Below are 25,439 nucleotides of genomic sequence, written 5' to 3'. Positions count from 1 at the left end.
AATAAAAAGCAATTTAAAGTAAATTTATTTAATATTTAATACATTGAAGATCATTTCTTCGAATCTTCAAATGTTGGAGTTATGATTTTTTGATTGCAACTTTACATAATATTGAACATCGATGTTAGGCTAACTAATCTTTATGTATCTCAAAAACGAATTAAGATATCGTTATGAAATAAAAAGCAATTTAAAGTAAATTTATTTAGTATTTAACGTATTGAAGATCATTTCTTCGAATCTTCAAATTTCGGAGTTATGATTTTTTGATTGCAACTTCACATAATATTGAACATCAATGTTATATAGGCTAACTAATCTTTATGTATCTCAAAAACTAATTGAGGTATTATTATGAAATAGAAAACAATTTAAAGTAAATTTATTCAGTATTTAATGTATTGAAAATCATTTCTTCGAATCTTCAAATTTCGTAGTTGTGATTTTTTGATTACATCCTTACATAACCTTAAACATAAATGTTAGGCTAACTAATCTTTATGTATCTCAAAAACTAATTGAGATATCGTTATGAAATAAAAAGCAATTTAAAGTAAATTTATTTAGTATTTAACGTATTGAAGATCATTTCTTGGAATCTTCAAATTTTAAAGTTATGATTTTTTGATTGCAACTTTACATAATATTGAACATAAATCTTAGGCTAACTAATCTTTATGTATCTCAAAAACTAATTGAGATATTGTTATGAAATAAAAAGCAATTTAAAGTAAATTTATTTAGTATTTAATGCATTGAAAATCATTTCTTCGAATCTTTAAATTTCGGAGTTATGATTTTTTGATTGCAACTTTACATAATATTGAACATCAATGTTAGGTTAACTAATCTTTATGTAACTGAAAAACTGATTGAGATATCATTATGAAATAAAAAACCATTTAAAGTACATTTATTCATTATTTAACGTATTGAAGATCATTTCTTGGAATCTTCAAATTTTAAAGTTATAATTTTTTTATTGCAACTTTACATAATATTGAACATAAATGTTAGGCTAACTAATCTTTATGTATCTCAAAAACTAATTGAGATATCGTTATGAAATAAAAAGCAAATTAAAGTAAATTTATTTAATATTTAATGCATTGAAGATCATTTCTTCGAATCTTGAAATTTCGGAGTTATGATTTTTTGATTACATCCTTACATAACCTTAAACATAAATGTTAGGCTAACTAATCTTTATGTATCTCAAAAACGAATTGAGATATCGTTATGAAATAAAAAGCAAATTAAACTAAATTTATTTAGTATTTAATGCATTGAAGATCATTTCTTCTAATCTTCAAATTTAGGAGTTATGATTTTTTGATTACATCCTTACATAACCTTAAACATTAGGCTAACTAATCTTTATGTATCTCAAAAACTAATTGAGATATCGGTATAAAATAAAAAGCAATTTAAAGTAAATTTATTTAATAATTAACACATTGACGATCATTTCTTCGAATCTTCAAATTTCGGAGTTATGATTTTTTGATTGCAACTTTACATAATATTGAACATCAATGTTAGGCTAACTAATCTTTATGTATCTCAAAAACTGATTGCGATATCATTATGAAATATAAAACAATTTAAAGTACATTTATTCAGTATTTAACGTATTGAAGATCATTTCTTGGAATCTTCAAATTTTAAAGTTATGATTTTTTGATTGCAACTTTACATAATATTTAACATAAATGTTAAGCTGACTAATCTTTATGTATCTCAAAAATTAATTGAGATATCGGTATGAAATAAAAAGCAAATTAAAGTAAATTTATTTAGTATTTAATGCATTGAAGATCATTTCTTCGAATCTTCAAATTTCGGAGTTATGATTTTTTGATTGCAACTTTACATAATATTGAACATCAATGTTAGGCTAACTAATCTTTATGTATCTCAAAAACTAATTGAGATATCGTTATGAAATAAAAAGCAATTTAAAGTAAATTTATTAAGTATTTAATGCATTGAAGATCATTTTTCGAATCTTCAAATTTCGGAGTTATGATTTTTTGATTGCAACTTCACTTAATATTGAACATCAATGTTAGGCTAACTAATCTTTATGTATCTCAAAAACGAATTGAGATATCGTTATAAAATAAAAAGCAATTTAAAGTAAATTTAGTTAGTATTTAATGCATTGAAGATCATTTCTTCGAATCTTCAAATTTTGGAGTTATGATTTTTTAATTGCAACCTTACTTAACCTTAAACATAAATGATAAACTAACTAATCTTTATGTATCTCAAAAACTAATTGAGATATTATTATGAAATAGAAAACAATTTAAAGTAAATTTATTCAGTATTTAATGTATTGACGATCATTTCTTCGAATCTTGAAATTTCGGAGTTATGATTTTTTGATGACATCCTTACATAATCTTAAACATAAATGTTAGGCTAACTAATCTTTATGTATCTCAAAAACTAATTGAGATATCGTTATGAAATAAAAAGCAAATTAAACTAAATTTATTTAGTATTTAATGCATTGAAGATCATTTCTTCTAATCTTCAAATTTAGGAGTTATGATTTTTTGATTACATCCTTACATAACCTTAAACATTAGGCTAACTAATCTTTATGTATCTCAAAAACTAATTGAGATATCGGTATAAAATAAAAAGCAATTTAAAGTAAATTTATTTAATAATTAACACATTGACGATCATTTCTTCGAATCTTCAAATTTCGGAGTTATGATTTTTTGATTGCAACTTTACATAATATTGAACATCAATGTTAGGCTAACTAATCTTTATGTATCTCAAAAACTGATTGCGATATCATTATGAAATATAAAACAATTTAAAGTACATTTATTCAGTATTTAACGTATTGAAGATCATTTCTTGGAATCTTCAAATTTTAAAGTTATGATTTTTTGATTGCAACTTTACATAATATTTAACATAAATGTTAAGCTGACTAATCTTTATGTATCTCAAAAATTAATTGAGATATCGGTATGAAATAAAAAGCAAATTAAAGTAAATTTATTTAGTATTTAATGCATTGAAGATCATTTCTTCGAATCTTCAAATTTCGGAGTTATGATTTTTTGATTGCAACTTTACATAATATTGAACATCAATGTTAGGCTAACTAATCTTTATGTATCTCAAAAACTAATTGAGATATCGTTATGAAATAAAAAGCAATTTAAAGTAAATTTATTAAGTATTTAATGCATTGAAGATCATTTTTCGAATCTTCAAATTTCGGAGTTATGATTTTTTGATTGCAACTTCACTTAATATTGAACATCAATGTTAGGCTAACTAATCTTTATGTATCTCAAAAACGAATTGAGATATCGTTATAAAATAAAAAGCAATTTAAAGTAAATTTAGTTAGTATTTAATGCATTGAAGATCATTTCTTCGAATCTTCAAATTTTGGAGTTATGATTTTTTAATTGCAACCTTACTTAACCTTAAACATAAATGATAAACTAACTAATCTTTATGTATCTCAAAAACTAATTGAGATATTATTATGAAATAGAAAACAATTTAAAGTAAATTTATTCAGTATTTAATGTATTGACGATCATTTCTTCGAATCTTGAAATTTCGGAGTTATGATTTTTTGATGACATCCTTACATAATCTTAAACATAAATGTTAGGCTAACTAATCTTTATGTATCTCAAAAACTAATTGAGATATCGTTATGAAATAAAAAGCAAATTAAACTAAATTTATTTAGTATTTAATGCATTGAAGATCATTTCTTCTAATCTTCAAATTTAGGAGTTATGATTTTTTGATTACATCCTTACATAACCTTAAACATTAGGCTAACTAATCTTTATGTATCTCAAAAACTAATTGAGATATCGGTATAAAATAAAAAGCAATTTAAAGTAAATTTATTTAATAATTAACACATTGACGATCATTTCTTCGAATCTTCAAATTTCGGAGTTATGATTTTTTGATTGCAACTTTACATAATATTGAACATCAATGTTAGGCTAACTAATCTTTATGTATCTCAAAAACTAATTGAGATATTATTATGAAATAGAAAACAATTTAAAGTAAATTTATTCAGTATTTAATGTATTGACGATCATTTCTTCGAATCTTGAAATTTCGGAGTTATGATTTTTTGATGACATCCTTACATAATCTTAAACATAAATGTTAGGCTAACTAATCTTTATGTATCTCAAAAACTAATTGAGATATCGTTATAAAATAAAAAGCAATTTAAAGTAAATTTATTTAGTATTTAATGCATTGAAGATCATTTCTTCGAATCTTTAAATTTTGGAGTTATGATTTTTTGATTGCAACTTCACATAATATTGAACATCAATGTTAGGCTAACTAATCTTTATGTATCTCAAAAACTAATTGAGATATTGTTATAAAATAACAAGCAATTTCAAGTAAATTTATTTAGTATTTTATGCATTGAATTTATTTATTTATTAAATCTCATTATTAATAACAATTTTCCAGTGGTTGAGTATATTACTGGTTTATGTAAGGTCCATAGACTAATCCTATTGTTAGTTAAAATTTATCTTTACTGATATACAACACATTAATAACGTTTTAGAGCTTATATTACATTATTATATAGTAAATGTATAGATAACTTGCACATTTACTTACAAAATAAAACAGTTTATATTATTAATTTAAATTAATACTAAATCATCAAATTTCATCAAGACTCAAACCTCAGTTAAAAAGAAATAGAAATATTGACTAAATGAGTTAATGAAAGCAAATTTGTAATAACATACGAACATAAAATATAAAACATACTAATATTATCATCATCTAGCATCATTGGTTAATATTGAACTATTAAAATTATTTACACAAAAATTGTCTCACAACATTCAAATTGTTGCCTTATTATGAGTAAACATGTGGATCTTCAAAGTTAATTTTTGGCACGTACTGAACTTGCAGCCTTCAGCGTCGCAAACAAACCGTCGTGTTATCCGCATTTGTGCGAGTCTAAACTGGATATGTATTTAAACTTACGGTTACATTTGTCGCAATGAAATTTACGTTTTCGTCGATTTTTTGAAAGTCTTTTCCTTACTTTTCGTTTTTTGCCTTCTGTATTCGCCTAAAATTAATAAATATAATTTTTCATAACCTGTTCTTAAGAGAAAATATACTGAGCTATTAACATGTACTGAATTATACTGAACCTGATGGTGCTTTCTCCTGATATGCTGGGCAATTCCATTTTTGCTTGAACATTGGAGTGATGTGTCACATAATTTGCAATAAATTTGGCTGTAACTGACAACGGATAAATAGCTGTTGTATCCCTTTATCCATGAAACCATTTTCTGGTAATGAATTTCTTTGCTAGACGCTAAAAATAATTCAAAATTTTAAGAGGAGGTGAAAGACAAAAAACGATCACTAAAAGTAAACTGGGAGTTAAATATCATGTGATATGAGGTAACACTAGAATAGTGAAGACATTTTACTGATTTTCTTCTTGCGTCATCCTAAGAGACACATTAGAAGGTATATTTAATATTAAGTATTAAAAAGTACTTACTAGTCATATGGTTTTCTTTGATTTGATGCTTCCATAATGCAATGTACTTATTGAATCCGTCACCACACATCTCACAGATATGACTATATTCTTCATTATCTAAAAAATCATGAAATCAAAATAAAGAAAGAATTCCTCTTACCATTTCTACTTGTTTGTAGAGAACATGTTGGTTTTGGCACATCGACTGGTTCTTCTCGTACAATAAGGCTCATTTGCGCTACTTTTTCACCGGCAGTGCTTTGTTTCAGTTTTACTTCATCAATCTTCTTTCCGAAACAGGAAATATGATCCATTTTTGACAACGAAATGAAACACGTTTGAAACTGCACATCTGAAAGGTAGTAATTAATAAAAATAGAACCTTTTAAACAATGCTTTTTATTATTATTATTGCTGTCGGGCTGGCCGTCCAAACGTTTAGAGCAAATGTAGGTCCTTAATGAACCTTAGAATTGCTCCAAGGTCTTGTTCCTTTATGTTGGTAAGTATCAAAAGAGCTTTACCGAAAATTTTGTGTCTTAGACGCTCTCTGGCGACGCAATTACATAGTATATGTTTAGCCGTTTCTGAGTCGTCGCTGCAAAGTCGACCCAGTTTGATCCTCAGCTTGTCCAATGTGGAAGAGTTGATATTTTAGGGGCGCATGGCCGATCAGGAAACCTGAGAGCGTCCTTAGAGCCCCTTTGCTGAGGCATAAAACCTCTTTGGCTTTGTTTTGCAACGGAGTAATCATACACTACGCTTAACTGTGACCTGGATATTCTTTCCATCGTAAAGCTACCTTTTGTAGTCCACAACCGGGTTGGGATTCAATGAAAGACGTGTTGCCCTCAATGTTTCTGTGGCTTGGAATCCACCATAAAGGAACATCATTGCCCCTAGCGGTTCTCTCAGGTTGTTGGTACACTCTCCGATCAGTGGGGAGTCGCACGTGTAGGCCTGATATGGCTTTAGGGCGGCCCGACTGTCTGTGAAAATGTTTATGGATGCACCTTTCTGTCCCTTTTGTAGGTTTAAAGCGGTGCAGCAGTTTATAGCAAAAACTTCTGCTTGAAAAATGGTTATGTCCGAGCTGAGGGGCAATTTAATGTGGCTATTTGGTCCACTGATGCCCATGCCTACTTCAGATCCAACTGAATTGATTGATGCTGAGCCCATTGCTTCTGCATCAAGTGTTGGTAAGTAGTAGGGCTTTCTCCATTAGTTAAGTTATGATTGTGTCATATTTACCTCGGCTTGTGGTTACCAGATCATCAATATACAGGGTCTGTCACGACGAGCTGAGTCTATATGTATATGGCAAACTACTGGCATTATATTTCTCAAAATTTGCATGTAGCGTTTATCCGAGGTGCTCGTTTTAGCTAAAATATTTTCAGTTTTCTCCAACTTCCGGTTATACCGGAAATGGACCCCAACTTCGTTATTTTAAATGCAATGTACCAATTTTATTGAATTTTCGAGATCCCTTTTAATATAATTTAATTAATCGTTAAAAACTGAAAAATCGGGAATATCTCCAAAACCGTTGAAGATAGACACCATGATACCTGTATAAAACTGAAAGGAAATTAAATTTTACATCCAGTTACGCAAAAACTGGTATATTGTTCCATTAAAAAAAATTAAGTTATCCATGATTAAAAAGTTCGAAAATTACAGATCCCTACTTAAGAACTCCGTAATATAAATGCATAATTTTCTATTAGCAAACGTGTGCTCTTTTATTGTTAATCCAAAACAGAAAACCAAATCTTTCTAGCTATCACAATTTCGGCAATATTGCCAAATTTATAAGACGCTGCAAATGTCATTTTTATCGAAAATCGTTATATAATTCAAAAACGATACCAGTTAGACCTAAGGTATCCTTAACAAAGTATCATTGAAATTTCACGAGGAATCCAAAAATGCAATAATATACAGGATGTTCCATTTAAAATAACAAACTTGATATCCATTTCCGGCAGAAGCGGAAGTCCGCCATTACTGAAACTAATTTTAAAATATGTACAATATGATTCGATTCAACTTTTATTTGAAACATTTTTTGAAAAACTCAATCATAATTCGGCTATGAACCGATGCAACTTAGGTGGGACACCTGTATATAACAACAACGTTCGGATGCAATTCGTGATGCATTTCGATTTCTTTCTTCGGAAGATATTCGGAGTGCCACTCATGCCGGGTTCATGAGCTCTTTTGCTGTTATATTTCTTATTCTATTACAAAAGTTACAAAATGTGCGGAGATCGAGCTCTGAGATTATTTTTGGAGTCCTCATTCATGGGCTGTATCTTCGAAAATAGCAAACTCCTTCGTTTTGATGTTAATCACAAAGCCTCCTTACATTCTAGCGTACAATAACTTTTGTTTGGTCTCACTTCCCTCAAATCAAAACCAACTAGTAACTTTAAATTACTAATAATCAAAAAAATTTCATTTTTTTCAAGTTTCTACGAGAACCATACATTTTAGATATAGGGTTGCGATGACAAAGTTCCCCTATTTTTCAACGTACAATGAAACTGGTGAAGGAAAAAATTGGGGTTGTCATTTAAAAAAATGAAGTTTTCGACTTTTCGAGATAGGGAAATTCGGCGCAAATTTCTAACCAACCTGTATAATTTTTTTTTTACTTTTCAAGGTTATGTAAGCTATGGGTCCTTTCTGTGCAAATCCTGAAAATATTTGGTTGAAAATATTATTTTATACATATAGACACAGCTCGTCGTGACAGACCCTGTACATGAATTCATTTTTTGTTAAGGTGTTCATCAAGTCATCAACTACCAGGCACCATAGGCGAGGTGACATCCTCTTAGCGCCTTAATAGTCAACGACTCGCCTCCCAGACTGGCTGTGTGCCGACTTTTCAACGTGGATATACACCATTTGATTGTCGAAGGATCTTTTACGTTTAGAGCATTATCTATGGATTCGTAGGAGGTGTTATCAAAAGCACCCTCTATGTCTATGAAAGCACATACGGCTATCTCTTTGGTTGCAATTGTCTCATCTAAACTGCTTGTCAAAGCATGGAGAGCAGTAATTGTTGATTTTGCTTTCTGGTAAGCATGTTGACTCGGATGGAGTGGATTAGTGACAAGCACTTTTCCATCCCTTTGAGGAAAAATGAAATTAGGCTATTTAGTCTGTATGCCTTGTGATCGGCGTTTGAACGCCTACCACCTTTAGATATGAAGACCACCTTTACTTTCCTCCATAGTGTAGGTATATAGCTAAAGCTGTAGCTTGCTATATATACGGATATTAAGGAATGTTACGTAAGGTTAGTTCTGTTTACAAACATTAATTATAGCGTGAAGTTTTCTTTAGTAATTAGTAATGCCAATCATAGCGTGAAGTTTTCTTTTGAAATGCCAATTAAACCGTGAAGGAATGTTACTTAAGGTTAGTTCTGTTTACAAACATTAATTATAGCGTGAAGTTTTCTTTAGTAATTAGTAATGCCAATTATAGCGTGAAGTTTTCTTTTGAAATGCCAATTACACCGTGAAGGAATGTTAAGTAAGGTTAGTTTTGTTTACAAACATTAATTATAGCGTGAAGTTTTCTTTTGAAATGCCAATTAAACCGTGAAGGAATGTTACGTAAGGTTAGTTTTGTTTACAAACATTAATTATAGCGTGAAGTTTTCTTTAGTAATTAGTAATGCCAATCATAGCGTGAAGTTTTCTTTTGAAATGCCAATTAAACCGTGAAGGAATGTTACTTAAGGTTAGTTCTGTTTACAAACATTAATTATAGCGTGAAGTTTTCTTTAGTAATTAGTAATGCCAATTATAGCGTGAAGTTTTCTTTTGAAATGCCAATTACACCGTGAAGGAATGTTAAGTAAGGTTAGTTTTGTTTACAAACATTAATTATAGCGTGAAGTTTTCTTTTGAAATGCCAATTAAACCGTGAAGGAATGTTACGTAAGGTTAGTTTTGTTTACAAACATTAATTATAGCGTGAAGTTTTCTTTAGTAATTAGTAATGCCAATCATAGCGTGAAGTTTTCTTTTGTAATGTCAATTATAGCGTGAAGGAATGTTCGGTAAGGTTAGTTTTGTTTACAAACATTAATTATACCTTGAAGTTTTCTTTGGCAATTTGTAATGGCAATTATAGCGTGAAGTTTTCTTTTGAAATGCCAATTAAACCGTGAAGGAATGTTAAGTAAGGTTAGTTTTGTTTACAAACATTAATTATAGCGTGAAGTTTTCTTTTGAAATGCCAATTAAACCGTGAAGGAATGTTAGGTAAGGTTAGTTCTGTTTACAAACATTAATTATAGCGTGAAGTTTTCTTTAGTAATTAGTAATGCCAATCATAGCGTGAAGTTTTCTTTTGAAATGCCAATTAAACCGTGAAGGAATGTTACGTAAGGTTAGTTTTGTTTACAAACATTAATTATAGCGTGAAGTTTTCTTTTGAACTGTCAATTAAACCGTGAAGGAATGTTACCTTAGGTTAGATCTGTTTACAAACATTAATTGAGTGGGTCAGAAGGAAAGTGAACCAAGTCTATTTTTTTCTAAAATTTAGTTAAGAGCATACTTAGGTCCGTTTGAATAGTTATAATTTTATGTGCTGACTTATTCAATACTTAGTTCATCAGGTTACCAATAATGTACGCTAGTTCACTTTAATACTGAATGATTTGCACCATTTTTCATTGAAAACATGAACCAAGTCCAAGTAGCTTAAGATTCTGTGATAAAGTGGGCTAAGTCAGAACTCCCAACTGTCGCTGACAGCTCTTTTTATAATCTGTCATTGCAATATTCATGTGAATTTCTTGTGTGGTTAATTTAGTGATGGATTTGAACACAGGTTCTAATAAAGAATTCGAAGACTTAAGTCTTTCTGACCATGGTATGTACATAAACAGTAAAATTTCGTTATAACACTCTTCTAGGGACATAAGAAAAAGAGCGCCATAACCGGGAAAACGCTATAACTGAGAAATCATAAAGATGCTAAAACTTACTTTTAAATTTCTATCCGTTTAAACAAAAAGTTTACTTTTGTAAAATCCGAAAACCACAACAGATATGTTTATTTTCAAAAAGAGACGGTAACAAATATCTCCAATTATCTCCATCGAAGCATTATAACCGGGAATTCGGAGCGTTATGAGTTATAACGAATTAGTTTTGTGTGGAAAATCATCATTTAGGTCCGGGATCACAGAATAAGATCGTTTAAAACCGTGAAAACTTATGAACGGGAGTGTTATAACGAAATTTTACTGTGTAATACACACGTTTCCAACATAATAAAACTACTATAGATACTATTTTAGATTTTTGTAATAATAATAAAGAAACAGTATCAACTGTTATTTCGTCAGTTAGATATAGAAGAATGTAATAGTGCTGTTGATGATGTACCTTCTATTTGCACTAGTACCAGTAGAAAGAAAAGATATAAGCAAATAGGTCGTAAGCGAGAAAGAGATGAAGATTCTTGGAAACAAAATGTTAATAAGTTACTCAGAAATAGTGGTCAAGCCTACACTACGCGTAAAGGTAAATCCATACCGGCAAAACAATTTAAACAGAATTATGATTGCAAGTGTCTAGCGAAATGTAAAGATAAAGTGACAGAAGAGCAGCGCGAAATGTTTTTCACTTCATTTTGGAAGCTTAAAGATTATTCAAAGCAAAATACATTTCTACGAGGCGCTATAAAGATCAAAGTACCACAAAGATCTCGTATTTGGGATGGAAGTAGAGGCTTTCGGTCACGTACTTTTGAATATTATCTCGATCTAAAAGATAAAAGCACTTTAGTTTGTAAGAAATATTTTTTGAATACCATAAACCTCAGTTGGGGTAGGGTGTACAGGTGCTTAACAAAACATGAGGTACATGCTGTATTGGATTCACGTGGGAGGCATCCGTCAAGTAACAAAATTGATCAAACTGAAATCCGATCACATATTGAGTCATTCCCTGCATTTACCAGCCACTACACACGTCATCACAATCCTAATAGGAAATATTTAAATTCCGAATTGTCAATAAAGAAAATGTCAATTAGAAGGAAAAATTCCATGCAAGGAAAAATATTACTATAATGTTTTCATTACAAAGTATAATTTGCATTTTAAAATACCCTACAAAGACACATGCAAGAAATGTGACCAATGGAATATTGCTTTGGCTTCAGAAAAGGATCTATCTATTATAACAAAAATAGAGACTGAAAGAAAAATGCATTTGTCTCAAGCAGAAAAAATTAGAAATGAGTTGAAGAATGAGGCTTCACAAGTTTCAGAAAATTATTATGCTTGTACATTTGACTTGCAGAAGGCTCTAGCATTTCCAAAACTAACCATGTCCGTCGCTTATTATAAACGAAATTTGTACATGTATAATTGCGGTGTTCATCCAATTAATTCCGGACCACCTGAAATGTTTGTATGGAATGAAACAGAGGGAGGCAGGGGTTCGCAAGAAATATCTACAAGCATTTAAAAAATAACGCTAAAAATTGTACTGAAATCGAAATATTAATTTATCAGTGCAATTACTGAAGCTGTGCAATGAAGCGTCTACTGCAGCCAAGACAATTAATGTGATATTCATGATATCTGGGCATTCCTATCTGCCAAATGACGCTTTATGAATGCTTTATGGCCCAGATGACTGGATTAAAATAATTAAAAGCTCAAGAAAGAAAACGCCAAATAAGGTCACTGAGCTTAAATTCAATGATTTTTTGTCAACCAAAGATTTATTAGAGCACATTACTAATAGAAAAATAAATACCAACAAAGAACCTGTAAATTGGTTGAAGATTCAACGATTTCAGTTCAAAAGAGGACACCCATTTTCAATATTTTATAAGGACACAGCTGATAACTTACTTCCATTCAAAGAAATTAACATAAAAAGAAACAACAAAAATGGTAGAAATCTTTCTTCGTTGGCATCAATAGATCAAAAACCGCTCTACAACGCTAGGCGCCGTATAACTGATATTAAGAAAAAAGATATGATTTCTACCACAACTTTTATAAGTCATTACCTGTTCAAACGAATACTAGGATCGAGAGAAATTCCAGAGAAACACATACGTTATGAATAAAATTGTTGTTTTTTCTAGTATTTTAATTTCTCTTGTGAGGTTAACTCTTATAAACTGTACTACTTTTCTTACATTTTCCTTAAGAAAAATGTTTCTATAAAAGAAATTGTTATTACTTTTTCACACCGTATTAATAGTTGGACTTGATCGAATTGCGGTAAAAAAAAATCAGAGTAAAAGTAAACTAAGTCCACATTTCTTTCTTTTAACCGGTTGTATAGCTAAAATAATGAAGTTTCTTTTAAATAACACCTAAGTAACAATAGTGTAGATACTTATTTATAAAAAATATCAACTTTAAAAATTTCGTTGCCTATTACAAAAAATTAGTAAATGGATCGAAATCAAACGGTCCGTTTTCTCGAAACGAACTTAAGTGGACTTGGTTCACTTTACTTCTGACCCATCTGAAGATATTCCAGACATGTTTCAGACACATTTGTAGCGAAATGTTTCAAATGAAATGTTTCTGCTACATATTTTAATGATATTTCATAAATATTTCTACTGAAATGTATTTAATACATATCTTTAAATACGTTTCGTAAAAATCGTATCTGTCACGTATATGAAACGTAGTTCTAAGATGTTTCATTTAATTCACTGTACGTTAAAATTGAAATGTTTCACAGAGGTTTCTTGTTTACTGGGTAGTGTAGGTATATACTTAGCTAAAGCTGTAGCTTGCTATATATACGGATATTATTACTGGGAGCAGGTTTTCTATGCCTTTTTGCAGAAAAATAGGCAGAATTACGTCCCCCACAAGCGATTTTAGGGACTTAAAATTAGCCCACCTTACTCTGTTGGGTGTAAAGATATTCCCAACTATGCTGCGAACCCTATTATTATTATTATTGCTGCCGGGCTGAGGAGGGCGGCCCCTCTCGTTACCGCGACCTATAAGATCTATTGTAACTTTAGCCCTCCAAAGGTTTAGGGCAAATGTAGGTCCTTAATGAACCTTAGTATTGTCCTGAGGTCTTGAACCTTTATGTCGGTAGGTAACAGGGGAGTTTTACCGAAGACGTTGTGCCTTAGACGGCCTCTGGCGACGCAATTGCACAGTATATGTTCAGCAGTTTCTGACTCGTCGTTGCATAGTCGACAAGTTTGATCCTCAGCTTGTCCAATGTGGAAGAGGTGGTATTTTAGGGGCACATGGCCGGTCAGGTAGCCTGAGAGCGTTCTTAGATCCCCTTTCCTGAGGCATAAAACCTCTTTGGTTTTGTTTTGCGACGGAGTTATCATACTCTTCGCTTGTCTGTGACCTGGAAGTTCTTTCCAGCGTAAGGCTATCTTTGAAGCCTCCCAGTTGTTGATTATTTGTTTTAGGTGGCTTTTTTGTAGTCCACATCCAGGTTGGGGTATAATGAAGGGCGTGTTTGCTGCCTCTTTGGCCAGCTTGTCGGCCTTCTCATTGCCCTCAATGTTGCTGTGACCTGGAACCCACCATAGGGTAACATCATTGCCCCTAGCGAGTTCTCTCAGGTTGTTGGTGCACTCTCTGATCAGTGCAGAGCCACACGTGTAGGCCTGAATTGTCTTTAAGGCGGCCCGACTGTCTGTGAAAATGTTTATGGATGCACCTTTTTGTCCCTTCTGTAGGTTCAAAGCGGTGCAGAAGTTTATAGCAAGAACTTCTGCTTGGAAAATTGTTAAGTCCGAGCTGAGGGGCAATTTGATGTGGCTATTTGGTCCACTGATGCCCATGACTACTCCAGATCTTACTGTCTTTGAAGCATCGGTGTACCAGGCTAGGACTCCTCTTTTTAGTGAGCTGCGAACCCTACCTGATGGACGGGTTATATTCATTACTTCAGGGTCGGCATCCGCATGGGCGCAGACTTTTAAGGAAGGAAAATGCTCAGTAACAGTAAAGAATGCTTACTTGCGACATGGTTTTCGTTGTGTTGATGTTGCCTCAATTCCTGCAATTGGTTGTATTGGTTCCCACACACAGTGCAGACATGATTTTGAGTTTGTTCTTTATCCAAATTTTTGTCATTACCTATGATATAAAGAGATATTTTAGGTTTACATTTAAATTGTTTCCAAAACAGATTATTACCTAATGTTTCCGTATTTTCCGATGTATTTATTATCAATTTGTTGACTTCTACGTTTTCTTCATCAATCTCCTTCATAGAATGGTCAACACTTGAATCCAAGCTATTTTTGGATGATGAAGAGTTATTTAACTTAGGATCCGTTTCTGAAAAATGATTATATTGGTTACAAAAACTCATAATTGGTACGTTTATTACCTAAATGAATAGAATATAGTATTTGAGGGGTAAAAATTGTTGGTTCACCCTCATCAATTTCCAGCTTTGCATCTACAACGCTGTTTGAGGAGGTATCGCAATTTAAATCTTGATTCCAGAAATCATTGCATACCGATAGAGGTCTGTTGTTAATTAAAAGCATTTGATTCATATCTGTAAAATAGCACCAAAGAAAGTGTCTTAATACATAAAATTAAATAAATAAGGGGGTTAAATAAGGTATAAATAAATAATAAAACGAAAACTATACAAGTACAATCTTTATTTGTATTGTTTGTTTTAAAAAATTATTTAGAACAAAGATTAATGGTCATTAAAAAGCATTTATTTACATTTAAATTCTTTTATTAAACACAAGAAAAAATGAGGATGAAAGAAATAAGTATGCACAGTGTCAAAAATGTAAATTTTATTATAACAAGCTTCTTTAAGTGTACATAATAACTTTGTTAAGCTGTGGGCACCATAAGAAATCAGAAAAAGTCAAAACATATCAGATACATTTTTATATGATTTCGTTTTCTAGTAAAGTATTTACCATTTCTCCTAAAACACACATGTATTATAAATGTAAAGATACCAATATTAAAAGGTACACAAAACTGCACCACTCAAGATACCACCAAGTCTAACAGTGACCTACAAGAGGTAAATCAGGAACTTTTTAAGTAGACCAGAAATTTTTTCTTTCTACTTAGTTCCTGGGAAAGTCAAAAAGTGACTTAAGGCTCCTCACCCACTTCCTGACTAGACACTGCAGGTCATGTAAGCATGTGTTCTACATGAAGCTTTGTAAAGGGTGTGAAATGAAAGATGAGACAGTAAGTCATATTGTTCTGTTCTATATTAATGTTCATTAAAACCTTGGGCTGGTTTTCTAACCCCTGAATGAACTCTAAATTGTGGAGATGTATAAAGGAACTGCTATGTAGGAATTCATCCTCACATGAAACTACATACATACATACAACTTTGTTAAGGTATGGGCACCATATTAACCATATAGCAACAAGAAATCAGAAAAAGTCAAAACATATGAGATATGTACATTGTTATATGATTTCATCTGTTAGTAAAGTATTTACCATTTCTCCTAAAACACCTTAAATGTAAACATATCGATATTCATTCACAAATTGTAGCATAATAATAACGAGTTACAAAACTGCAACACTCAAGGCACCAATAAGATTATCAAAAACCGATTCTTAACCCCTTGACATACAAATAAAATACTAAATATGTTCATAATTATATTGTATATCAAGGAATTAAATCCGAACAATAATAAACAATTATTGAGGTTAGGTTAAGATTTATGAACAATGAAGTTAGGTACAATCAAAAGTAAACATGATAAAATGATTCTTTTTTTATAAACTAAAAACTTTTTTATGTAATTTAGTCTTATTATTTTCAATTTTAATTAATATTTCACAAGGCTAAATTGTGTTTTATGTGAACTGTTCGTTTATAAAATTGTATTTAGTAAACTGTATTACCGGCATTTTTATTTTAGCTTAGATATATGTTATAACTGTGATTCCAACCGTGCAAAGTTGACCAGTCCATGCACAAATACAAAATCGTCAACGGTGTTGAAACAGACTGAAAGTTGTAAGCACAATTAGTAGTCAAACCTAACTCCATATGAACGCTGTTTTATGGACGTATTCCCGCGCAAATGCCTTGCTGGACGTCATTGGAAAAATTGACATTTCTATATTTTTATTTATACAGTGTACTTAAGAAGCAATATATAAAAACATTAAAAAAAGATTAAATAAAATTTAAAAAAATATTAAAATATAAAGCGAAATATTAAGGATTATAATTTTATTATTGTTAGGTTAACCAACTTGACTCGGTTACCATGGTAATTAAGATCCAAATATTGCAAGTGCTTGTCAAAATTGAAATTAAATTTAAGTTTTTTTTAAGGAAAAAGTCTTATTTAATTGGTTTAAAAGGCTGTATTTAACTCAAAATTGGTTTATCTAGTGTATTATAATCAAGGTAAGTGGATTAAATCAAAAATTTTTTTAATTAGGTTAGATTTTAAGGTTACCCAACTTGACTCGGTTACCATGGTGATTAAAATCCAAATATTGCAGTTGCTTGTCAAAATTGACATTGAATTTAAGTTTTTTTAATGAAAAACACATAATTAATTGGATTTAAAAGTTGTATTTAATTCTAAATGGGTGAAATTATAAGCAAGGTAAGTGGATTAAAAAAAAAAAATTTTTTAGATCAATTAAAATGTACAAGAATTTAGGGTTAAATAACAATTAAAACTACAACTAACACTAGTGCCTTTCAAGACGTGGATATTGAAAGATAGACTTAAAGAAAATAGCACCTATTTAGCGACGAATCTGGACAAGTTATATTCAACCAAGCTGTCCGTAATGAAATGCAAAAAACAATCATAATCATTGATCAACCAAATAAGCTTTTAGCATTAAACGATGCAGATTGAAATTTAAATGGGTATAATTAAAGGAAGTTAATCAAGCTAATACCACCTAAAGATAATTCAATACAGAAACTAACATAAACATCATCATCAGCTTGAAAATCCATTATGGATCCTGGTCTGCTCCAAATGCTCTTCCATTCGGAGGGGGATTGAGGAGGTGAGAGAATTTACATATCTGAGGTTCAGGTTCAGGGAGGAAGATGGCTAAAAGGGCAAATAAGGTGATGGGGCAAGTCTGGGGATGGGATGAGAGAGTATTTGGAAGGGACATCAGAAAGAGAAAGATTATGTTTGATGAGGAGTGCAACGATGTACGGGGCGTAAGTTGGGTGATGGAAGAGGAAGGATATTCTAGAGGACGTACAGAATCGGTACTGGAGGTGGGTTCTGGGTCTGATAAGGGAAACACTATTGTGAGGGAGGAAGTGAAGGTAGATAAAATAAGGGTAGTAAATGTATAGATAACATGCACATTTACTTACAAAATAAAATAGTTTCTATTATTAATTTATATTAATACGAAATCAATGAAAGAATTAATGACAACAAATTTGTAATAGCATACGAAAAATAGTATATAAAATATACTAATATTATAATCATCAGTTAACATTGAACTATAAAAATAGATAATTTATATTTAACATGCATTACTCTGAATTGTCACAAGACATTCAAATTATATTATTATCTCTAAAGCTGATTTTTGGTACGAACTGAAGTTGCAGCCTTCAATGTCGCAAAAAACCGTCGTTGTTTTTCGCATCCCATTATTTCGTGCGAGTTTAAACTGGACAAGTGTTTAAACTTACGGTTACATTTGTCGCAATTTAATTTACGTTTTTTATGTCTATAGGATCTTTTCTTTACTTTTCCTTTTTTACCTTTTGTATCCGCCTAAAATTAATAAATATAATTTTTACTATACTAACATGTACTGAATTATACTGAACCTGATTGTGACTTCTCCTGACATGCTGGGCAATCACATATTTGCTTGAACATTCAAGTGATTTGTCACATAATTTACAATAAATTTGGCTGTAATTGACAACGGATAAATAGCTGTTGTATTCCTTTATCCATGATACCATTTTCTGATAATGAATTTCCTTGCTAGACGCTAAAAATAATTCAAAATTTTAAGAGGAAAAGAAAGACCAGAATAAATATCACGGAAATATGATATGAACTAGTGATGGAACGGATACCGGATAGTTACCAAATATCCGGCTTTGGCCGGATATTAAAACCTATTACTTAGTACTCCATCATTCACAGGAATTAGTATCTCTTTTAGGTGTTAAACGGTGCAGATAATAATCAAGTTCAACCCCAATAGGACTTTTTCATTGAATACAACTTTATTTATATCAGATTTGTCATTAGCAACCTCATTGTAACAATCTCAATACGATATATAAAATCTCTTGTTTCAGTTTCGTCTAGTTTTCTTCTCTTCGCTTGTAATTCATCATCACATTCATTACTAACAGAGCTGTCGCTGTTATCACTTTCAATTATTAATTAAAGTAACCTCTTTTTAATGTAAAAAGCCGTTATGAAAAATCATTTTTAGTTCTTGAGAAATACATTTTTGAAATGATCGACAAGAAGAAGAAAATAATATTTATTTGGACTTATATGAGAAAATAACTATTACAAATAGGAGAAAAAAAAAATATATAAAACAAATATAAAAGTGAGTCCAAAAGGGCTGTAGACCTGAGTCTTCCTGCCCGTGACTTTGACCTCGGTTTGGATGTAGGTCTTCTCAGTTGGGCCTTATTTTTTTAAGTAGTGTGAGCCGTGTTATGGGACAGTGGGTAAGGCAGAGGGGAGTGATGATGAAATTTTTTGGTGCGTTTATGGGGAAGTTCATAATTGCTTTAAGGGCTAAGAATTGTAGACAGGAGTTTATAGGAGGAATCTTTGTAAGGTCGTATAGGAGTTCATTGGAAGGGTTGAAAAGTGGGTTGTGAGGGTGTCTAATGCGAGTGATAATTCTCAGGGCTGCTCTCTCTGCTACTTCCAGATGGTACTGTGATCCTCTCGGCGCTTCAGTCATGATTAATGAGGCATATTTGATAATAGGTCGGCATATTGAATATTTTTTTGATTTTTTGATATATTTATATTTTTTGATTTTTTGATATTTTATATTTTTTTGATATTCCTCGGCCTCTATATGAGAGTGAGCGGAAGCGGTTTTTGACTTTCATTTTTAGTTTGATGGCGTGGGCAGAGAATTTAAGGGTTCTATCCAAGGTGATGCCGAGGTAGTTGCAAATTGGTGAAGCTGTGATAGGAGAAGATTGAATCATTATTGTGGGAGGAGCAACGCGAATAGGGAGGAAAGGGATGAAGAATTGGGTTTTGGAAAGATTTATTAGGATACGAATAAGTGTCTGCAGCCTTAGGATAGATAATGGAATGTCTACGTCATGTGCGACGAGCGTAGTATCATCGGCATAACGTAGGGCGTAAGACTTCAGGTCGAAGACGTCTAGGTTGTCGTTGTAGATGTCATGGCAGTAGACGTTGCACAGTGCTGACGAGATGGGAGAGCCTTGAGGGAGACCTTGTTGAGCGGTGAAACTGTGAGAATAGTAGTTTTTCACTTTAATCAATGAGGAGCGGTCTGAAAAAAATTTTTTAGCAGGTTAAGGAGATAAGATGGGATTTTCAACATAGCTAGCTTGTACAGTAGACCTCTGTGCAATACGGAGTCGAATGCCTTCCGAACATCCAGGAACACTGCGGCGGATTGTTGCTTTTGGTAACGTGCGACTTGGAAGTTTGAGACAAGCACTGCCAAGGGATGAGATGTAGATCTACCTTGTTGGAATCCAAATTGGTATGACAGAATCCTCCTTGAAACAACATCGAGCAGCTTGTTCTTCAAGTGTACTTCGAACAGCTTCCCCATTACGGGTAGCAATGAAATAGGACGGTAGTTCGCAGGGTCGGATAGAGAATAATCTTTCTTGGGGATGCATATGATAATAGAGGTCTTCCAGTCTTGTGGGAAATGCTGGGTGGTAAGGCAATAGTTGTAAATTTTTCTTATGTAGGCGTGGATATCAAGATCCAGCTTCCTTAAGATTTCCCTTGAGATGTTATCATATCCAGGGGCTGTATTGGTTCCTCTGTTAAGTAGTGTGAAGTATTCTTCTTCCTGCATGAGAACATCTTGAGGCGTTTCGGACGAATTGGTACCAATTGTCTACTGTGTTTTTATTGTGAGGGCAGAACAGGGCCTCATTGCTGAAGGAAAACACCCTCTCAAGGTATTCAGCGTGGATGTTTACGATTTTTTCCGGGCTAGAGTATGAGCAGCCATCCGTAGGGTCAGTTTTGGTACTTCGAAAGTTTGCGGACTTCTTGCCAGTAGTTTTTACCCTTGCTTCTGTTGATTTTGTCACAGGCCTCAATGTATTTTTTGGAAAATTGTAATGTTTCTTGATGTTGGAAAGGCTCGCTTCATCCACCAAATTAAGCAAGCGTTTATTAAAGGTTGCGGTAGACTCGGGTGTAATAACAGGGTTAGATCTCACATATTCCTTTATTCCTGCGTTCACTCTTTCCATATTACAAGGTTTATAGTTTTTGATCAGAGTAGGAGCTACTTTAGGTACTCGAGTAGTTGTATTAATGCCGATCACAAGACCCAGATGGTCAGAGCACAGATCAGAAATGACATTAACAGACGTGATGAGCGGTCTTATGTTGTTTGTGCAGAAGATTAAATCAGGCTTGGAGTTGGGATTATTTGCCACGACAAACGTCGAAAGTGTTGCGATGCGCAACACACATTGATCGACAATTTTTTCGAATGTTGCAATTTTCGCCGATTAAATTTTAATAATTCGTATAAAATCGATTTACTGGAATATGAGAATGAATATTTCCCAAAATGTTAATAAAAATGTCCTCTTTCCCACGAACTAACACGTTTTGAAAAATAACTTTTAGTTTTTGAGAAAACAATATTTGAAGTTTTGACAAAATTTTCGATGTTGCAATTTTCATCAATAACTTTCAAAATTCGCTATAAAATTAATTTCTTGGAATATGAGTTGAAAATGATAAGAGAAGTAAACACACAATATTAGTGTACCAACTAATGTAGGCAACAGTTAACACTAGAATAGTGAATACATTTTACTGATTTTCTTCTTGCCTCATCTTATGAGACACATTACAAGGTATATTTAATACTAAGTATTAAAAAGTACTTACGAGTCAAATGGTTTTCTTTGATTCGATGCTTCCATAATGCAGTGTCGTTACTGAATCCGCCACCACACATCTCACAGGTATGACTATATTCTTCATTATCTAAAGAATCATGAATTCAAAATAAGTTGACGAAAAGAATTCCTCTTACCATTTCTTCTTGTTTGTAGAGAACGTTTTGGTTTCGACACAACGACTGGTTCTTTCTGTACAACAATGTTCATTTTCGCTACATTTTCACCGGCAGTGTTTTGTTTCAGTTCTACTTCATCAATCTTTTCGAAACAGGAAATATGATCCATTTTTGACAACGCAAGGAAACACGTTTGAAACTGCACATCTGAAAGATAGTAATTAATAAAAATAGTATCTTTTAAAGCATGCTTACTTGTGACATGGCTTTCGTTCTGTTGATGTTGCCTCAATTCCTGCAATTGATTGTATTGGTTCCCACACACAGTGCAGACATGATTTTGAGTTTGTTCTTTATCCAAATTTTTGTCATTACCTAAGATATAAAGAGATATTTTAGGTTTACATTTAAATTGTTTCCAAAACAGATTATTACCTAATGTTTCCGTATTTTCCGATGTATTTATTATCAATTCGTTGACTTCTACGTTTTTTTCATCAATCTCCTTCGTAGAATGGTCAACACTTGAATCTGAGCTATTTTTGGGTGAAGAAGGGTTATTTAACAGAGGATCTGTTTCTGAAAAATGATTATATATTTGTTACAAAAACTCATAATTGGTATGTTTATTACCTAAATGAATAGAATATAGTATTTGAGGGGTAAAAATTGTTGGTTCACCCAAATCGATTTCCAGCTTTGCATCTACAATGCTGTTTGTGGTGGTATCGCATTTTAAATCTTGATTCCAGAAATCATTGCATTCTGATAGAGGTCTGTTGTTAATTAAAAGCGTTTGATTCATATCTGTAATATAGCACCAAAGGGAGCGTGTTAATATATAAAATTAAATAAATAAGGGGGATAAATAAATAATAAAGCGAAAACTATACAAGTACTGGTCAGACATGTGTTAATGTCAATTTTATTGTGTTATACGTTTTATTTCGTATTTTCTGGTGATATTTATAATCTATTATACAAAAAAAATAATTTTACATCTTAACATATGCAAATTTTATCAAATATTTCTCCAATCCACGTAATCTTCTGAGGATGGCTCTTTAATATGAGTCAAAACCGGTAAAGATTATAATAAAAATATTATCAATAAGTTCAAATGATTTTATTTTTATTTAAACATTAATAATTAAGTGATAACATTAACTCATAACTTTATTTGTATTGTTTGTTATATAAAATTATTTAGAACTAAGACATTTATGGTCATTAAAAAACATTTATTTAGATTTAAATTCTTTTATTAAATACAAGAAAAATGAGGATGAAAGGAATAAGTATGCAGAGTGTTGAAAATGCAAATTTTATTATAACAAGCTTCTAGAAGTGTAAAAAATTTTGTACATAATAACTTTGTTAAGCTGTGGGCACCATAAGAAATCAGAGAAAGTCAAAACACATCAGATACATTTTTATATGATTTCATTTTCTAGTAAAGTATTTACCATTTCTCCTAAAACACATGAATATATTATAAATGTAAACATACTGATATTTATTCATAAATTGTAGCATAATAATAACAACAGATTATAAAATTCAAGATACCAACATGTCTAATAGTGACCTAAAGGGTAGACCAAGAATTTTCTCAAAAATTGAGACAAAATTGACTTCCCCACGTCCTGACCGGACACTGCAGGTTATGTAAGCACATGTTCTACATGAAGCTGGCAAACACATTTCTTTGTAGAGGGTGTGAAATAGAAGACAAGATGGTAAGTTATATTGTTTGTGACTGTCCCAACCTTGCATGCTTTAAGGAATCCATTTTTGGTATACCATGGCCCCAAATTTCGGACATAAACTGTAAATTGTGGGCATGTACAGAGGGCTCACTGGGGCCTAAGTGCTTTGTAGTAATTTACTTCCACATGAAACTACAGACATACATACAACTTTGTTAAGCTACATTTTTATATGATACTTTCTACTCTTTCTAGTAATGTATTTACCATTTCTCCTAAAACACCTTAAATGTAAACATACCGATATTTATTTACAAATTGCAGCATAATAATAGCAACAGGTTACAAAACAGCAACACTCAAGATATAATATAAGGTTATCATAAACTGATTCTTAACATATCTAAATATGTCCATAATAACTAATAAATAACACATGAAATGTATGACATCTCCCAGACGTTATTGTATGTCAAGGGGTTAAATTTAAACCGAATCGGAACGTTTAATAAACAATTTATTGAGGTTAGGTTAAGGTTTATGCATAATGAAGTTAGGCACAATCACAAGTAAACATAATAAAATGATTCATTTTTAATAAAATTATAAACTAAAAAAATCTTTTACACAATTTAGTCTTATTATTTTCAATTTTAATTAATATTTCACAAAATTAAATTGTATTTTAGGTGAACTGTTCGTTTATATTGAAAAATATTTACAAAAACGTATTTAGTAAACTGTATTACCGGCATTATTATTATAAGCTTTGTTCCACAGATATAAGTTATATCGGTGGTTCCAACGGTGCAAATTTGACCAGTTCATGATTTTTTTCTGAGCATGTTCATCCATGCACGAAAACAAAGTCGTAAACGGTGTTGAAGAAAGTTGTAAGAACGGTTAGTAGGCAAAACAATCCGGAAGATGGCGCTTTAAGCACAATTTACGATTTCAAACGAAACCCATTTAATTAATTTATTTGAAAAATCCAGCCTTGTAATAAAAAAAATTCACCCATTTTCTTAAAAAATGCCTTAAACCACAAATTGAAAACTGGTCTCCTTACATTTTTGAGAATGTATGCATTTCTGTCATTGTTTTTCTGGTTTTGATTCAATGGTTGTGCTATATAAAAGAGCTTTTATAAAAGCTCTTTAAATAATAAAATAAATTTAAATACCTTTTTTTAAATACCATATATGGTATTTATTAGGGGTGGAACGGATATCCGCCAACTATCCGGTATCTGGCTTCTCTCAAAATCACTCCGTGTATAAATATCATCCGTTCCATCACGTAAAATACTACTTGTATAAATACTACTTATACATTACGTACTCTGGCGCATTTTGACAATTTTGTCGAAATTTGACGCAGTCAATCTGCAGTCAATTACCAGTCAATCCACAGAGTCAATCGTTTTCGACGTTCTTCTAGCTACAAGGGCTTTGAACTTTGCTCTCTGGTGGATTTTTCCACTGCCGAAATTTCCTCAACAGTTTTTGATTTGACTTAAATGTGTTGTTATAAACAATGTTTCTACAATATCACACACTCTCGCGACAAAATAGATAACAAACATATATGTACATACATATAAACAATTATTAAAAACAAAAAAGCGAGACTAATAAAAAAAGTCTTTTGCACAGTTTCTTCACAGGTACAAAAATAGAATATTCTGCTTTATTCTACGGTTTAAAATCCGAAAAATCGGAAATTTCAAAAAGTTTCCCTAGGTTTATTTTTCGGTGCTAAGAGATGATTTATGTTTTAAATTAAAGCTGAAACATTCTATTTTAATAAAAGCTATAAGGTTTTATAACAAAAATTGTTGGAAAAAGATTCGATATAGAAAAATTGACAGATGAGGTTATTTTCGAAAAAAAATCAAAAACTTCAA

The 25,439-nt window shown here is 31.6% G+C and overlaps 2 protein-coding genes and 1 long non-coding RNA gene across 9 annotated transcripts; 1 reads left to right on the top strand and 2 right to left on the bottom strand.

The window, feature by feature from the left end:
* Positions 1 to 1,411: 1,411 nt before the first annotated feature.
* Positions 1,412 to 15,519, bottom strand: LOC111415672 (uncharacterized). The gene is made up of 8 exons (XM_071194979.1): positions 15,509 to 15,519; positions 14,950 to 15,123; positions 14,754 to 14,897; positions 14,574 to 14,693; positions 5,715 to 5,906; positions 5,573 to 5,671; positions 5,196 to 5,380; positions 1,412 to 5,125 (listed from the first exon to the last, which is right to left on the bottom strand). The coding sequence occupies exons 2-8, from the start codon at positions 15,119 to 15,121 to the stop codon at positions 4,991 to 4,993; spliced, it is 1,047 nt and encodes a 348-aa protein (XP_071051080.1). The 5' UTR covers positions 15,122 to 15,123; positions 15,509 to 15,519; the 3' UTR covers positions 1,412 to 4,990.
* Positions 15,520 to 16,408: 889 nt separating this feature from the next.
* On the top strand, positions 16,409 to 17,337 carry LOC139429312 (uncharacterized). The gene is made up of 3 exons (XR_011639983.1): positions 16,409 to 16,986; positions 17,034 to 17,191; positions 17,249 to 17,337. It is a non-coding gene; the product is annotated as an uncharacterized lncRNA (long non-coding RNA).
* Positions 17,338 to 17,845: 508 nt separating this feature from the next.
* Positions 17,846 to 25,097, bottom strand: LOC111415671 (zinc finger protein 222-like). Of its 7 annotated transcripts, XM_023047429.2 has the most exons (8): positions 24,717 to 25,097; positions 22,458 to 22,631; positions 22,260 to 22,403; positions 22,080 to 22,199; positions 21,843 to 22,031; positions 21,695 to 21,793; positions 18,406 to 18,575; positions 17,846 to 18,349 (listed from the first exon to the last, which is right to left on the bottom strand). In XM_023047429.2, exons 2-8 carry the CDS (start codon positions 22,627 to 22,629, stop codon positions 18,146 to 18,148), a joined length of 1,098 nt encoding a protein of 365 aa, XP_022903197.2. In that variant the 5' UTR covers positions 22,630 to 22,631; positions 24,717 to 25,097; the 3' UTR covers positions 17,846 to 18,145. The 7 variants fall into 7 exon arrangements, 1 of the variants encoding a protein (XP_022903197.2); XR_011639976.1 differs by lacking the exons at positions 17,846 to 18,349; positions 18,406 to 18,575; positions 21,695 to 21,793; ... (2 more) ...; positions 22,260 to 22,403; positions 22,458 to 22,631 and adding exons at positions 23,133 to 23,298; positions 23,398 to 23,725; positions 23,801 to 24,661; XR_011639972.1 differs by lacking the exons at positions 17,846 to 18,349; positions 18,406 to 18,575; positions 21,695 to 21,793; ... (2 more) ...; positions 22,260 to 22,403; positions 22,458 to 22,631 and adding exons at positions 23,133 to 23,298; positions 23,398 to 24,661.
* Between the last annotated feature and the right edge of the window lie 342 nt (positions 25,098 to 25,439).

The sequence above is a fragment of the Onthophagus taurus genome, chromosome 1 (genome assembly GCF_036711975.1).
Source record: "Onthophagus taurus isolate NC chromosome 1, IU_Otau_3.0, whole genome shotgun sequence".
Classification (NCBI taxonomy): domain Eukaryota; kingdom Metazoa; phylum Arthropoda; class Insecta; order Coleoptera; family Scarabaeidae; genus Onthophagus; species Onthophagus taurus.
The sequence above is the reverse complement of the archived record's forward strand: the minus strand, read 5'-3'. Positions and strand labels throughout refer to the sequence as shown.